At 39.7% G+C, this 15,336-nt stretch overlaps 1 protein-coding gene across 19 annotated transcripts in view; it reads right to left on the bottom strand.

Annotated features, from left to right (window-relative positions):
- FMR1 (Fragile X messenger ribonucleoprotein 1) overlaps positions 1-7,155 on the bottom strand; it is a 38,831-nt gene extending 31,676 nt beyond the window's left edge. For 17 of the 19 annotated variants that reach the window (XM_009439733.3, XM_009439732.4, XM_009439736.3 and 14 more), the window contains exon 1: positions 6,946-7,124. In XM_009439733.3, the coding sequence (XP_009438008.1) occupies positions 6,946-6,996 (51 nt within the window). In that variant the 5' untranslated portion in view covers positions 6,997-7,124. Of the gene's footprint in view, positions 1-6,945 lie in introns of all 19 variants that reach the window. The other 2 variants (XM_009439731.3, XM_009439743.4) reach the window with 2 other exon arrangements.
- Positions 7,156-15,336: the final 8,181 nt, after the last annotated feature.

The raw sequence follows: 15,336 nt of genomic DNA, 5'->3' as shown, positions 1-15,336 counted from the left end.
CTATTAGGAAGTAACTGACCCCTTATTTACAAAGAAAGGCCACTGCTTCTGTGTTCATCCTTGTTTAAGGTTTCATAATGTTTATACATCTTGGCAGTAATTAACATTAGTTCCTTATTGTATATTACATGCTAAAAATGTTGTCCTTTAATCAGCTATTAGAACCTTGTTACCCCTAGGTAAAGAAATGTTCTAAGTAAATCAAGTATCTACCCAAGACTACTGCCCTTGTCTAAAACTATGCCATCTACCATAGTAGCCACGGGTCATGTGCGACTACTTACATTAAAATTAAATAAAATTAAAATCAGTCTCCAATTCACTCTTGCAACATGTCAAGTGCTCAACAGCTACATATGGCTTAAGGGCTACTATAGTAGATAGACCCGATTTAAAACATTTACAAATGTTGGAGGCTGTTTTCAGACTCATCATAAAAGCACTATAATACCAGCCTTATTACTACATTGCTATATTTTGTTTTTTTCTCTTTGCCTAAAAGTTATTGCCCAGTTGAATCATACTTATCTACATTTGCTTATTTCCTAAAATCAAATATTCTCTCAAAGGAGGAAGATCTGCAAGTGCTGTAGCTATTCAAAAAAAAAAAAAAAAAAAAAAAAAGCTTTTGCAGGCTCTGAATGCATTTCCGGATGTAGTGTCAGAGTGTCAGAAATGGTTTGAGTAATCATCAGAGCCCAAAAGGGCCACTGCCTTTGAGTTAATGAGGCTTATCTGTAAATGGATGTTTGCGTGACTTTTTCAAAATCAGTCATTTTAAGTGAATACAGAAGGTATATAATACCTTTGGTTGCTGCTTTAATAAGTGGAATAAAAGAAACTCATAGGTTATGTTTGGTCTACACTCGAGTGAAGGACAAATACCTCCTGTGAATTCTAAGGTCTTTCACTAATTCCAACAAGGTTCCATCTTCCTGTTTCTCATCATAGTTTTTCCAATAGCCCCCGCTTTTGGCTCTGTCCTTCCCCTTATCCACCACTCACCCACCCACAGATACACTCATACCTTCCTTCTTTGGCCATCTCCAGAGCACTATCACTCCACCTATCACCACCTTGGAAAACTGTGTTTTGCTATGATCCCTACCTATCAGGCAAAGCTGATGTCTGTAGAGAAGAGAGGTTGAGGAGGTTCCTGAGAGGTTTCCAAAGGCAGCAAATTCAATGAATTTGAATGAATGCACAGGGGAATTAAAGTGTATTGGGTGAGGACTAGGGCTCTTACTGGAGTCAGTGTACTTAGTGGTTAACGGTTTTGCTGTGAATCAGACCTACGTTCAAAATCTTGGCTCTAATACTTAATAGCTGTGAGACTCTCACCAAGAAGTGATCTCTGGACCTCAGATTCCTCATCTGCAAATAAGGAACTCGACCAGCCTCCTAAGACTGCTGTGGGTAATAAAATTACACACATAGGTGGCACTAAATAAATGAGAGAAAAGTAGAGAGTGCCATATTTTATAAGAGACGCAGAATCATAAATGCTTTTGCATTTGGAAAATATACATCCCAACAAAAGCACACTTTTTTAAAAAAAGCTTTAAAAATTGGGATAGAAAAAGAAAACAATGTTTCCACAAAGATACTTAATATTAAAAGGTTATTTAGAGTTTGGGAAGCAAAAAAATGTGATGAGAATCTTGGGATTTGAGAAAGGTGATAAAGTACAGTTTAAAAGAGATACAAGTTCTTCATCAGGGTGAATAAACAGGAAATAAATCATTAAGGGGTCCCTAATTTACTAGCAACTGGGCCAAAGAGGTAATTACAATAATCATATTTATGAAAGTATGTAATGCCTAGAGCTATCTATTCAAACATTCTATTACCAGGACTGATGAAACAAAGACAGAAAGTCCATCCTTATTTGGGTAAACTCTCCCCAGCGACACCTCACATTCCTTCCCTTAGTAAAGTATCTTACAAACAGGAACCACTGCTCACAGGAGAGGATATTATGTGTTAAAGTTTCAATGTACACCCGACCACCAATGAACATAACTACAACATCATCAGTAAGCTTGTATCACTTACTGAAGACAGAACATGTAGTGCTATGATAATTCTCGTTAGGAAAAACTTACAGCATTGTAAAATATCCCTCCTAAAGAAAACCTGCTGGAAGCTGGACCCGGTGGCTCATGCCTGTAATTCCAGCACTTTGGAGGGCTGAGGCAGGCAGATAACTTGAGATCAGCCTGGCCAACATGGCGAAACCTCATCTCTACTAAAAATGCAAAAAATAGCCGGGAATGGTGGCACATGCCTGTAATCTCAGCTACCCGGAAGGCTGAAGCATGAGACTGGCTTGAACCCGAGAGGTGGAGGTTGCAGTGAGCTGAGATCCCACCACTGCACTCCAACCTGGGCGACAGTGAGACCTGTTGAAAGAAACAAAGAAACAAACTAAAGAAACAAAGAAACAAACCAAAGAAACAAACCAAAGAAACAAAGAAACAAACCAAAGAAACAAAGAAACAAACTAAAGAAGCAAAGGAGAGAAATGAAGGAAAGGAAAGAAAGGAAAAAAGAAAAGGAAAGAAAAAAGGAAGAAAGGAAAAAAAGGAAAAGAAAGGAAGAAAGGAAGAAAGAAAACCAAAAAAGAAAACCAAGAAAGAAAACCTGCAGGAGACAGGATAGGGACATAGGAAATGTGATAACAGTATGATTCAAACCCAAGGCTTCATATATAAAGCAAGTTATCATTTTGTCCCCACTCCCCCCGCCCCGTTGTATGGGGACACTAACAACATAAAAGAATAAAGAGAGACAATAAACCTCATCAACAGTCCTTCCAACCATACCACATGTCCAGGACTTCATATAGGCTACAAATTATGTGAAAAACACATTTAGCTTCACTCTGACCAAAAGACAACAGAGACATGTGCAAAGAAAACATTATTAAATTAGTTACTAATTTTTCTTGTGTGTATGTATTCTAACTTTTGAATACTTCAGTTTTATGAGCTCCCAATATAACAAAGACAAATTTCCTAGCAGGGTCAAAGATTTCTAACTTTATCTTTCCTTAACAGGCATCCACATGAAGAAGTACAGCGCCAAGGTTCAAGAATTAGTAACAAAAAAAGCTGGCACATAAACTGAATTATTTCATGATGGCTTTGTATTAACAATAAAAAATGGTAATATAACATTGTAACTATAGTTATAGGATGCTAAGGCAGTGTTATAGCACAAAATACAATCAAAGACCACCACGAAATTGAAAACTAAGCAGGAAATCAAACCAATTTCTTCAAGCTAAATTTCATCATTTAAGGAATTCAGAATCCTGACCCTTAATGGCCCTGACACTTGGTAGTAAGTCACTTACCTAACCTCTCTGTGCATCATTTAAAGAATGGGAATAACAACAATACATCAAATAAAGTATCAGAGAGAACAGTGCCTGGCACCTAGCAAGTACTCATCCCCTGTTAACTATTATTATAATCATGATCCCAATCTTCTCAGGAAGCACATTCCTATAGTGGGCAGAAATCAGAAACTCCAGTAATATACCACTGAATGTTGCATCTAATTAATAATTTGGAGGTTATGAGAATATTTAAGTATGGAGTTAGAAAATGCACAGTTCAAAAGGGGAAAAATGATGCAGCCACAAAGATCCTAAAAACTAAAAAGGGCAATCAGACTGTAGGAAGGAAAAAAAAATGTGGTTGACCCCAATAATTCACTTCCTCGAAGTACAGAATAACACCTTTATGCAAAGTTAGCTCAGGAGACTTCAGAGAAACCACGAGTGCAAGTTTATTTACACTTTACCCAAGTTGATTTATAAACTTATAAATTTATAAACCGTATGCAAGTTTATTTGTAGTAAAACTGATTTTACTACATTTCAGCTATGTATCTGAAATGACATGTTTGACCACTAATATCTTCATTAAAAATATCCTTTTGATTGTACCCTTTATCATATTTAGCTGCTAGCTGCCATACTACTACTAACCAAATGAAAGTCTGTCCTCAAACACTGAACTTAAAAAAGTATAATCTAACAACAAAATTACAATCTAGTATAATTACACCATATTACAATAAGGAATCAGAAATCAGAGGTTGTATTTTCAGAAAACAAAAAGGTTTGTATCTTATGTCTCCAACATGTGATTTATCCATCTTTAGTAATTTTCATACTAGTACACAAAACCTACAAATCTTAGGATTTATTAGGGCATTCATATTGGAGTGATACGCATTCTACATTTAAAATGGTGTTAATTCATTACCATTCTCAACACATCAAAACTTCTAGTCCAAAGAAAACAAATTATGTGGGGCAGATGCACCTAGAATAAAGACTTTATTTCATCATTATTCATTTAGAAAATACTTTGTAAAGATTTTATGAGGTGTAAGTCAAAGTGTCTTCATATCTTAACACCTGCAGGGCACTATAAAGTGGTACATGTGACCAATTTTTTCTAAGTCAAACAAATACCTAAGCATAAAAGTAGTGGCTCTGGTGATCGCTAAATCTAACTTTTAAGTTTTTAAGAATAAACACCAGAAGATAGAGAGCTGTCCTTGGAAATATGGTGGTTATGTTAGGCAAATCAAAGTCTGAATTCCATTATACTCAAGTTGTTTGATTTGTTTAGTTTTAAAAGCTTTTCTATCAATTTGATGAACAAGGTTCCTATTTCTTTTTCCATAAATGTAACACTTCTCCACAGCAGTTCATTTTTAATTGGTTTTTATTTCACATCTTTCCTGTCCATCCCACTGGACAAGCAACTCAGTTTACTTTTGCTTTACTTTTAAAACTCACAGCAGTATTATAAGTCATATAAAAATTTCAAGCTTTTTTGTTACAGAAACTGTTCTTCCATCAGTGCAGACCATTTGAGATTTTCTTAGAAATCAAACTTAATTAAATAAACATAACAGCAATTTGTCTGACACACACTTGTTCAAGTATTAACATTTCTCCTCAGGGAACTAAGGGGCAACCAACCTATTCTTCATTCACCTTCAAGTTAAACAACTTCGTTACAAAACAAAACAAAAAAGGAGGGAATTAATAGCAAAAATAGAAGGCATTTCTTATATTCCAGTCAGTGTGCAAGCAAAATCACTGGAGCAAATCATAAGTTGCTGGAAGAGAACAATAAGTACTTCAAGGCCATAATGTGCTACTTGCCCTCTGTGATAAGCAAACTTTAGTGGCATCCAATCTAAGTTTATATCACAGGTCAATCAAAATCTTGCTTAACCATTAGCCCTTACTTACACATATATATGTATTATAGTTATTAGTGCCAGAAATCTAGTGACCAAAACCACTAATCTAGGACCGTGAACGATTCTACGCAAACTCACCAGAAGAAATTATGGATCAATAAAATCAATGAAATTAAAATTTTGACTGCAGAGTCAACTGAAACAATTTCATATTCATGAGACTGTTAAAAACATAAACGCGGGGTTACCTTTTGCCTCCTTTTACAGCAAAAGGTTTTATCTTTGTGCTCAAAGTATGGAACAGTTTACATACTTTACTCATTTATGAAATATACTGATCTCCAAATGTCTTCATAAAATTGGTAAACACAGAATAAAGTCAATTGTTTATTTTCCTACAGCCAAACGTGTCCTGTCTGAAACATTCAAGCCATTCTACAATACATTTAAGAATTGTGTTGGACACTGCTAATAGCTATTTTCCAGGCTTCCTTCCACACGCACCTTCTATTGCCAAAATACTGTAGTAAGGTGGGATATTATTTAAAGAGGTTATAGACATTCAAAAGGAAATGAGAATTTATAGATGAATAGATCTACAGCACCTACATACCAACAAACGCACTACTGCTACATCAAATTTGCAAATCTTCCTTTTAAAACTGAAAGGTGTTAGTTGATCTGCAATGGTGTAACTTTTAAAAGCACAGTAAACCCATGAATGCCTATATAAAGCCTCAACAATTCAGTCCACTGCAACACCACAAATTCAAAGGAAATGTGGTCAAGTTCTTAGGGGCACAAAAATATTTTCGCTCGGTTAAAAAAAAATGCCCTAGTAATAATATATTCTCAGTTAATTACCTGAAGTTTCATGGCATATATTTAGGTCTTTGGAAACTTAAACACACACACACACAATTTTTAAGTAGCAGCGCTGCTAATGGTTTTAGACGCTGAAGCATGTGCATTCCTGAATTTACCCCGTTTAACAAAAAGGGGGACGCGAATATTCACGATGATCAACTTCTTCAATGCACTGCTGGGCCATGTTAGGGTCTTCCTGAAACTTTTGGATCTAAAATCTCCTCCGAAATCCACAAAGAGAAGCCACTAAAAATCAGTTGCCATTGTGATTTGGTGCCGACTACCGCTTCTTACTACTCTTTCTTCACAGCCCTCGCCCAGAACAGTGGAGCTCTCCGAAGTCCCAACGCTAGACCGGAAAAGAGAAGCCAAAGGAGACCTGAAGCCCTCTTGGCGCTGCAGGAGGCGGCCCGGCTGAAGCGCCCCCCGCTCCTCCACAACTACCCACACGACAGGCCCGGATCCCGCTGGGAGAAGATGTTTAGGAAAGGGGGAATAAGCCATCGCCGTCACTTAGCGCCGATTTCGGCCCTTCCCGCCCGGCTCTAGTACCTGCCGCCGGCCCTCGCCCATCCCCAGCTCACCCCGGCGGGGCTCGGCGCCGAAAGAGAACCCAATCCTCGCTGGTCTCTCATTTCGATAGGCGCTAGGGCCTCTCGGAGTCGGAGAGGGGCTTCCAACAGGCCCCAAGTCCAGTCCTTCCCTCCCAACAACATCCCGCCGAGCGTGCCCTGGCACCCAGGCGCGGTGCTCGGGAAGAGGGCCCCGGGCCTGCCTCCCGCCGACACCAAGAAGAAAAGGGAGGGAAGGAAGGGCGAAGATGGGGCCTGCCCTGGAGCCAAGTACCTTGTAGAAAGCGCCATTGGAGCCCCGCACTTCCACCACCAGCTCCTCCATCTTCTCTTCAGCCCTGCTAGCGCCGGGAGCCCGCCCCCGAGAGGTGGGCTGCGGGCGCTCGAGGCCCAGCCGCCTCCGCCGCCGCCGCCGCCGCCGCCGCCGCCGCCGCCGCCGCCTCCGCCGCCGCCGCCGCCGCCGCCGCCTCCGCCTCCGCCGCCGCCGCCGCCGCCGCCGCCGCGCTGCCGCACGCCCCCTGGCAGCGGCGCCTCCGTCACCGCCGCCGCCCGCGCTCGCCGTCGGCCCGCCGCCCGCTCAGAGGCGGCCCTCCACCGGAAGTGAAACCGAAACGGAGCTGAGCGCCTGACTGAGGCCGAACCCCCGGCCCGCTGCGCGTGTAAACACTGAAACCACGTCACGTGATCAACGCTGTTCCCTCCCCCCGCGGGCCCAGCCCCTCGGCCCCGCCCTCTCTCTTCAAGTGGCCTGGGAGCGCGCGCATGCGCGCTGCTGGGAACCGGCCGGGGTGCCGGGTCGAAAGACAGACGCGCGGGCCGGGCGTGCGCGGGCTTGGTGGAGGGCGGGAAGGCTGAAGGGCGGTGACAGGTCGCACTGCCTCGCGAGGGCCAGAACGCCCATTTCTGCAGAGGTGCACTCAGTGGCGTGGGAAATCAAATGCATCCGGTTATCCCAGTTCGGCCTCTCTGGGATTCCGCGGGAGGGGGTGTCTGGTCTGGTTTGGTTTGGTTTGGTTCAAAGTAGCGCAGTCTGACTGAGCGGGAGGTGGAGTGGAAGGCGAGAATAGGGGTGAAGGATTAGACAGAAGAAGACTTTGAACTAGGAACAGTGGCAACCAGGGTGACCCAGGCTTTTGTGACCCGTAGAGGCAGAGGGTGAGGAGTCTACGCCCTCTCTCACCAGATTTTGGGCGGCCCTGTGGAGACACCCTGTGCCCTTTAAGGGACATGGATTGAGTCGGGATCTCAAAATGTGAGCCTTTCCTCAGACCCAGCTTTGACCCACGTACTCGCCTTTCCTCAACTCATTTTCATACTTTCACTTGACTATATATTTTTTAAAAATTGTGTTAAGCACTTGAGGTTCATTTCTGCCCCTACTGTATGTGCACCCTGTGCCAGAGGGTGGGGTGAACACGTGTGTAGCAGTCATGCGTCCTGTCTACAGCGGCCGATGCACCTCCTTGCAACCCTTTACATTCCACTGTGTAACAAACCTCAACTTTTTCTTATTCCTGTTTTTACACCGTGCTTATAGCTGCCTTAATCCATGTTCCCTTCGGGATGCTGGTATCCAACTGAGAAGTTTACGGAGCATCTATCGTGTGCCAGACACTGTGCTAAGTGCTAACGAGAAATCGGTGAGCAAAACAGAAAAGAAAAAAAAAGAAGAAACGACTGCCAGCATTAAACTTAGTACCTAGCAAAGTAGATGGACATAAATCAAATTGTCAGACAAGTAAATGAGTAGTTGCAGCTGTGATAAGGGGTATGAAGAATAGGCGCTTCCATGATGGCAGAACATGACCTAGTCTGGGGTGGAGAAGGGGAGATGATTCCAGCTGGAATATGGCAGGTGAGAGTTAACTAATAGCACTGAGTTGGCAGAGGCAGGATGACCTGCCCCAGGCAGGTGCCCCAGAATGAGAGGATGTTGCTGCTGGTGGAACTCCAGCTTTAAAGCAGTGGATCTAGGGCCACATTCCTCAAGGCCATAGCAAACAGGAAAGACCTTTTGGACTAGGGTCTTTGGAGTAGTCACATGAGGCCAAGACCCCAATAGGGCTGAAAGAGAATCTCATCATAGGCTGAATGGGAGCAGAGCATTAGCTGCAACTCCAATGTATTATAGTAAAAGGGGACACATTGATTAGAATGATTATACCCCTCCAAGTGTAAGCTGTTCAATTTACCCAGGGCTTAAAAATATGTCAACTCTTCACAACCATTTTTACTACAAGCCACACTCAACCTGTGTTGTTCCCTGAACCTGTGATGCACTTTCATCCGTTCATGTCTCTACACATCCTTCCTGGGCCCCATAGAGGCCCTGCACCTTAAGGTTTTCAGCTGGATTCCTATTAGCTAGTTATTTTATCTCAGGTACAGAGAGTTAACTTTGCTCCTCAATTTTCAGCACATTGTCATACCAGTCCCTACAAGGTCCTTGTTTACATTATTTTATAGTGTTTATATTATTTTTTCCTCATCTTTCTCGATCCCCACTCTCATTCTTCTAGACACAAGCTGCAATATGTTCGATAGAGATCCTTGATAATTTAACACAGATAATGTTTTGTTTATGCCTCTTGCATTTACAGAGATGGTATTGGACTGTAAATCTCTATTTCCCACTGTTTTACTCAACACTCTGTTTTTGAGCTATACCCACATTGCTGTGTGTACACCTAGTTTGCTACCGAGTATGCCAGAAATTTTATTCATACATATCCCTACTGATCGGGCATCTAGGTTACTGCCAACTCCCTGAAGTCATACTGTGGTGAAAACCCTTGTGAATGTCTTTACAAACCTTTGCCAGAACTTATTTTGTGCTCTTGTAGAACTTTGTGCATACCCTCTGCTTCCTCATTACACTGCTTGGCATATAGCAGAGACTCAACAAATGTTGAATACCTCTACTATGATGGTTAGTGTACTAGAATAATTTATTTATATTTCTGTTTTCCTTATTGGATTATTAGTACCTTCCAGACAGGGCAAATGTCTTTTCTATCTTTGTGTCCCTGGCACATTAAAAGTGGTTGATTTCAAGGTATGTTCAATGAATGAATAAATACTTATCTTCACTGCCAGTACATACTGCAACTTAGTCTTCCCCACTTGACTCTGAGTCTCAGCCTTACTCTGATCTCTAGCTTTTGATATTTCCCCTTTCAAGATAGCTTACCTGAATTCAGACACTGAGCTCAGGCCTGATCATGAGCCTGCTCTTCCAAAGTCCTCTCTCTCTCTCTCTTTCTCTCCTCTCTCTCGTTACAGGCAGCTCCTGCCTTCCAGTTCGTTGCTCAAGCCTAAAACTGAGACATTTTGACCCTCTTTCACACAGCAGATCCATCAGCAAATCATTGTAGAATCCAGAATCTGTTTCTCATCATTTGCTCAGCTAAAACCATAGTCCAAGCTTCCATTCTCTTACCTGCATTATGGCAGCAACTTCTTCGCTGGTATCCCTGCAGTCACTGTCCACTGTTGTACCCTCTCTGACAGTTCTCAGCACAGAAGACAGAATGACCCTGTTGAGGTGTCAATCAAGTGACTCTGCCACTCACAATCCCCCAGTGACTCCCTACATCTCTCAGAGTAAAAGCCAGAGTCATTATTTATTCTGGCTTCAGTGCCCTATATACTCTGACTTCTGTTATCTCCGCTATGTCACCTTCTACTTTCCCCCTTCACTTCATTCCAGTGCATGAAATCTATCTAGTTCACCTAGATTTTCTCCTATGTTATCTTTCAGAAGTTTTACAGTTTTGTGTTTTGCATTTAGGTCTATGATCCATTTTGAGTAAATTTTTTTCAAAAGATATAAGGTCTGTATCTAGATTATTTTTTGCATATGAATGTCCAGTTATTCCAGCACTGTTTATTGAAAAGGCCATTGTTTCTCATTCCAGCCATAATGTTTTCTTTGTTGTTTCTTGAAAATAGCAGACAGGTTCTGTCTCTCTCCCCTCACTAGAGTGTAAGCTCAGTGAGAACAAAGATTTCCATTTGTTTTATTCACTGCTTGTCCCCAGTGCCTACCACAGTGTCTGGAACATAGTGAATGTTTACTAAATATTACATGAATGAACGAATATGTGTTGAGGACCCGGCCGAGGTTGAGTCAGCTCTCATGCCTATATTTATCTGATATTGGAATGATGCTTCAGTGTTTCTAGCCCTGCCTTGGCCCTTGGTTTCCATTAAATTGCTGCCTGTTGTCTTTGCATTGATTTATTCTGTGCTATTTCCTGCTCCTTCGCAATTTGAGCCCTCTGAGTCTTTTCCATGGCTCAAACCCAGCTGAAATGCCTTCTGCCCTTTCCGACTCTCAAATCTTATGTACCCTTCAGGACCCAGCTAAAGTCACACTTCTTTCTTGACACTTTCTCTGACAATTTCCTTTAAGCATGACCTCTCATTCAAATGAGATATTAGAAAAAGAATAATTAATTGGCTTTATTTTTTAGAACAGTTTTACATTTATGGAAAAATTAAGCAGATAGTGGAGAGAGTTTCTATGTACTTCCTAATCTCCCTCCTCCCCTACAGTTCCTCCTGTTATTAACATCTTACATTCGTATTGTACATTTATTACAACTGATGCATTATTACTAACTAAAGTCTATAGTTTACATTAAGATTCACTCTTTGTGTTGCATAGCTCTGTGGGTTTTGAAAAAAGCATAACATATCCACCATTACAGTGTCAGCAGAACAATTACACTGCATTAAAAAATTCCTTGTGTTCCACCTATTCATCTGGTCTACCTGCAACCAACCCTTGGCAATCACTGATGTTTTTACTTTCTGCAGAATTTTGCCTTTTCCGTAATGTCATAGAGTTGGAATCATATAGTATGTAGTCTTTTCATACTGCTTTTTTTTTTTACTTAGCAATATACATTTAACATTCCTCTGTGTCTTTTCATGGCTTGATAGTTTGTTTTCTTTTATTGTGCACAGTATTCCACTGTATGTATATACCATGGTTTGTTTATCCATTTATTTATTGAAAGACATCTTGGTTGCTTTCAGTCTTTTAAAATTATGAATAAGGCTCCTGTAAACTTTCTTGTACAGATTTTTGTATGGACATAAGTTTTCAACTCATTTAGGTAAATACCAAGGAGCATGATTGCTGGATCATATGGTAAGACTATGTTTTGCTTTATCAAAAATTACCAGATGATCTTCCAAAGTGGCTGTAACAGTTTGCATTTTCACCAGCAATGAGTGAGACTTCCTGTTACTCCACATCCTTGCCAACATTTGGTGTTGCCAGTATTTTGAATTTTGGGTATATTAATAGGTGCATAGTAGAATCTTATTGTTTTAGTTTGCAGTTTCCTAATGACATATGGCATTGGGCATCTTATGCTTGTTTGCCACGTATGTATCTTCTTTGATAAGGTGTCTGCTCAGATCTGTTACCCATTGGGTTTTTTTATTGATGATTTTTCAGTGTTCTTTATATATTTTAGATATCAGCCCTTTATCAGATTATGTATTTTGCAGATATTTTCTCCCAGACAGTGGCTTGTCTTTTCATTCATTTAACAATGTCTTTCATTGAGCAGACATTTGTAATTAAAAAATTTCGACTGTTCAGTTTTTTTCAGGGATCATGCTTTTAGCATCGTACCCAAAAAGTCATCTCCAAACACAAGTTCACCTAGATTTTCTCCTATGTTATCTTCCAGAAGTTTTACAGTTTTGTGTTTTGCATTTAGGTCTATGATCCATTTTGAGTAAATTTTTGTGAAAGATATAAGGTCTGTGTCTAGATTGTTTTTTGCATATGAATGTCCAGTTATTCCAGCACCGTTTGTTGAAAAGACCATTGTTTCTCCATTGAATTATTTGCTCCTTTGTCAATGATCAGTTGACTGTATTTGTATGGATCTAATTCTGGCATCTTTATTTTGTTCTGTTTATCTACAGTTGGCCCTCTGTATCCATGGGTTCTGCATCAACAGATTCAACCAATGACAGATCAAAAATATTCTTTAAAAATCCCCTAAAAATGGCCAGGAGGGGTGGCTCATGCCTGTAATTTTGGTACTTTGGGAGGCCAAGGTGGGGGGATTATCAGGTCAGGAGTTCGAGACCGGCCTGGCCAACATAGTGAAGCCCCGTCTCTACTAAAAATACAAAAAATTAGCTGGGCATGGTGGCAGGCACCTGTAATCCAAGCTGCTCAGGAAGGTGAGGCAGGAGAATCACTTGAACCCAGGAGGCAGAGGTTGCACTGAGCCAAGACCGCACCACTGCACTCCAGCCCTGACGACAGTGCAAGACTCAGTCTCAAAAAGAAAATCCCCTAAAAATAACAATATAACAATAAAAATAATACAAATAAAAAATCAATAAAGTATAACTGTTACATAGCATTTACATTGTGTTAGGTATTATATATAATCTAGAGATGATTTAAAGTATACAGGAGGAGGATGTGCATAGGTTATATGCAAACACTACGTCGTATTATATAAGAAACTTGAGAATCCACAGGTTTTGGTATCCTCAGACATCCTGCAACCAGTTCCCCCCATGATACTGAGGAACAACAGTATTTCTCTTTTCTTTCATCAATACCCTACTGTCTTGACTACTGTAACTTTGTAATAAGCTTTGAAGTAAGATAGTGTCTGTCTTCCAACTTTGTTCTTCCTCAATATTATACTGCCTATTCTGGATCTTCTGTCTTTCCATATAGACTTTACAGTCAGTTTGTCAATATTCACAAAATAACTTGCTAGGATTTTGATTCAGACAGCATTGAATCTATAGATCAAGTAGGGAAGAAGTGACAGTTTAACAACATTAGTCTTGCTATTTATGAACATGGGATATTTCTCAATTTATTTAGATTTTTCATTTCTTTCATAAGGTGTTGAACTAGATTCTGTACATATTTTATTAGATTTATACCTAAATATTTTGTTTTTCAGTGCTGGTTTGAATGGTATGTTTTTAATTTCAAATTCCAATTGTTCATTGCTGATATATAAATTTCCCTCTCATCACTGCTTTTGCTGCATCCCATAAATTTTAAAAAGTTTATTTTTTCATTTAGTTCAAAATATTTTTAATATCTCTTGAAACATCTTCTTTGATCCATATATTATTTAGAAGTGTGTTGTTTAATCTCCAAATATTTGAGGGCATTGCCTAGCATATTTCTAGGTTTCTAAAAATATCTAGTTTAATTTTATTGTAATCTGTGAAAATATCTTGTTTGATTTCTGTTTTTTTAATTTTTAAGGTGAATTTTATGAAACAGAATGTGGTCTATCTTGATTAATGTTCCATGTGAACATGAGAGAAATGTGTATTCTGTCTCTGTTGGATCAAATAGTCTATAAATATCAGGCCAGGCACAGTGGCTGATGCCTGTAATCCCAGTACTTTGCAAGGCTAAGGTGGGAGGATCACTTGAGACCAGAAGTTCGAGACCAGCCTGGCCAACATAGTGAAATGCGGACTCTACTAAAAATGCAAAAATTTAGCTGGGTGTGGTGGTGCATGCCTGTAATCCCAGCTACTCAGGAGGCTGAGGCATGATGAGAGTCACTTGAAGCTGGGAGGCAGAGGTTGCAGTGAGCAGAGATTGCCCACTGCACTCCAAGCCTGAGTGACAGAGTGAGACTGACACACACACACACACACACACACACACACACACTAAAGTCTATAGATGTTGATTAGATCAAGTTGATCGATAAGGATATTCAGTTCAACTATATCCTTACTGATGTTTTTGGCTATATCTGTAAATTACTGACAGAGAGGTGTTGAAGTCTCCAAATATGACAGTGCATTTGTCTGTTTCTCTTTGCAGTTCTGTCTGCTTTTGCCTCATATGTTTTGACACTGTTGCTAGATGGATATACAATAAGGAATTTTATGTTTTCTTGCAGAATTAACACCTTTATCGGTATGTAATGCCCGTCTTTATTCCTGATAATGTCCTTGCCCTGAAGTTTGCTTTGTCTGAAATTAATATAGCTACTTCAGCTTTCTTTTGATTAGTGTTAGCATGGTATATCTTTTTCTATCCCTTTACTTTTAATCTAGGTATATCTTTATGTTTAAATTGGGCTTCTTGCAGACAATACATAATTGGGTCTTTTAAAATAATTCATTCTGACAGTATTCATTTTTTAATTTATGTATTTAGACCATTCACATTTAAATTGATTATGATAATAATATAGTTAGATTCATATATACCATGTTTTAACTGTTTTCCATTTATTTCACTTGTTCTTGGTTTCTTTTTTAACTTTTCCTCTTTTACTGCCTTCTCTGGTTTTAATTGAGCATTTTATATTATTCTCTAATAAAAGAGATCTTAGATATTGATTATACTTTTAAAAATGTAGTAGTTTCCCTAGAATTTGCAGTATATATTTATATCTAATTAAGTCCACTTTCAAATAACACTATAGTGCTTCATGGGTAGTACAGGTACCTTATTACAGAGTATTCCCAATTCCTCCGTTATGTCCCTTAAAATTTTGCTATTATTCACTTCACTTATCTGTATACTATAATCACCCAAAACATAATTATTTCGAAAAAATAGTTATATTTATTAGATCAATTAAGGTTAAGGAACATTGAAGAGTTTATTTTATGCTCATTTATTCCTTCT

This window comes from Pan troglodytes, chromosome X, assembly GCF_028858775.2.
Source record: "Pan troglodytes isolate AG18354 chromosome X, NHGRI_mPanTro3-v2.0_pri, whole genome shotgun sequence".
NCBI classification, from domain to species: domain Eukaryota; kingdom Metazoa; phylum Chordata; class Mammalia; order Primates; family Hominidae; genus Pan; species Pan troglodytes.
This window is presented reverse-complemented; position numbering and strand designations above follow the sequence as displayed.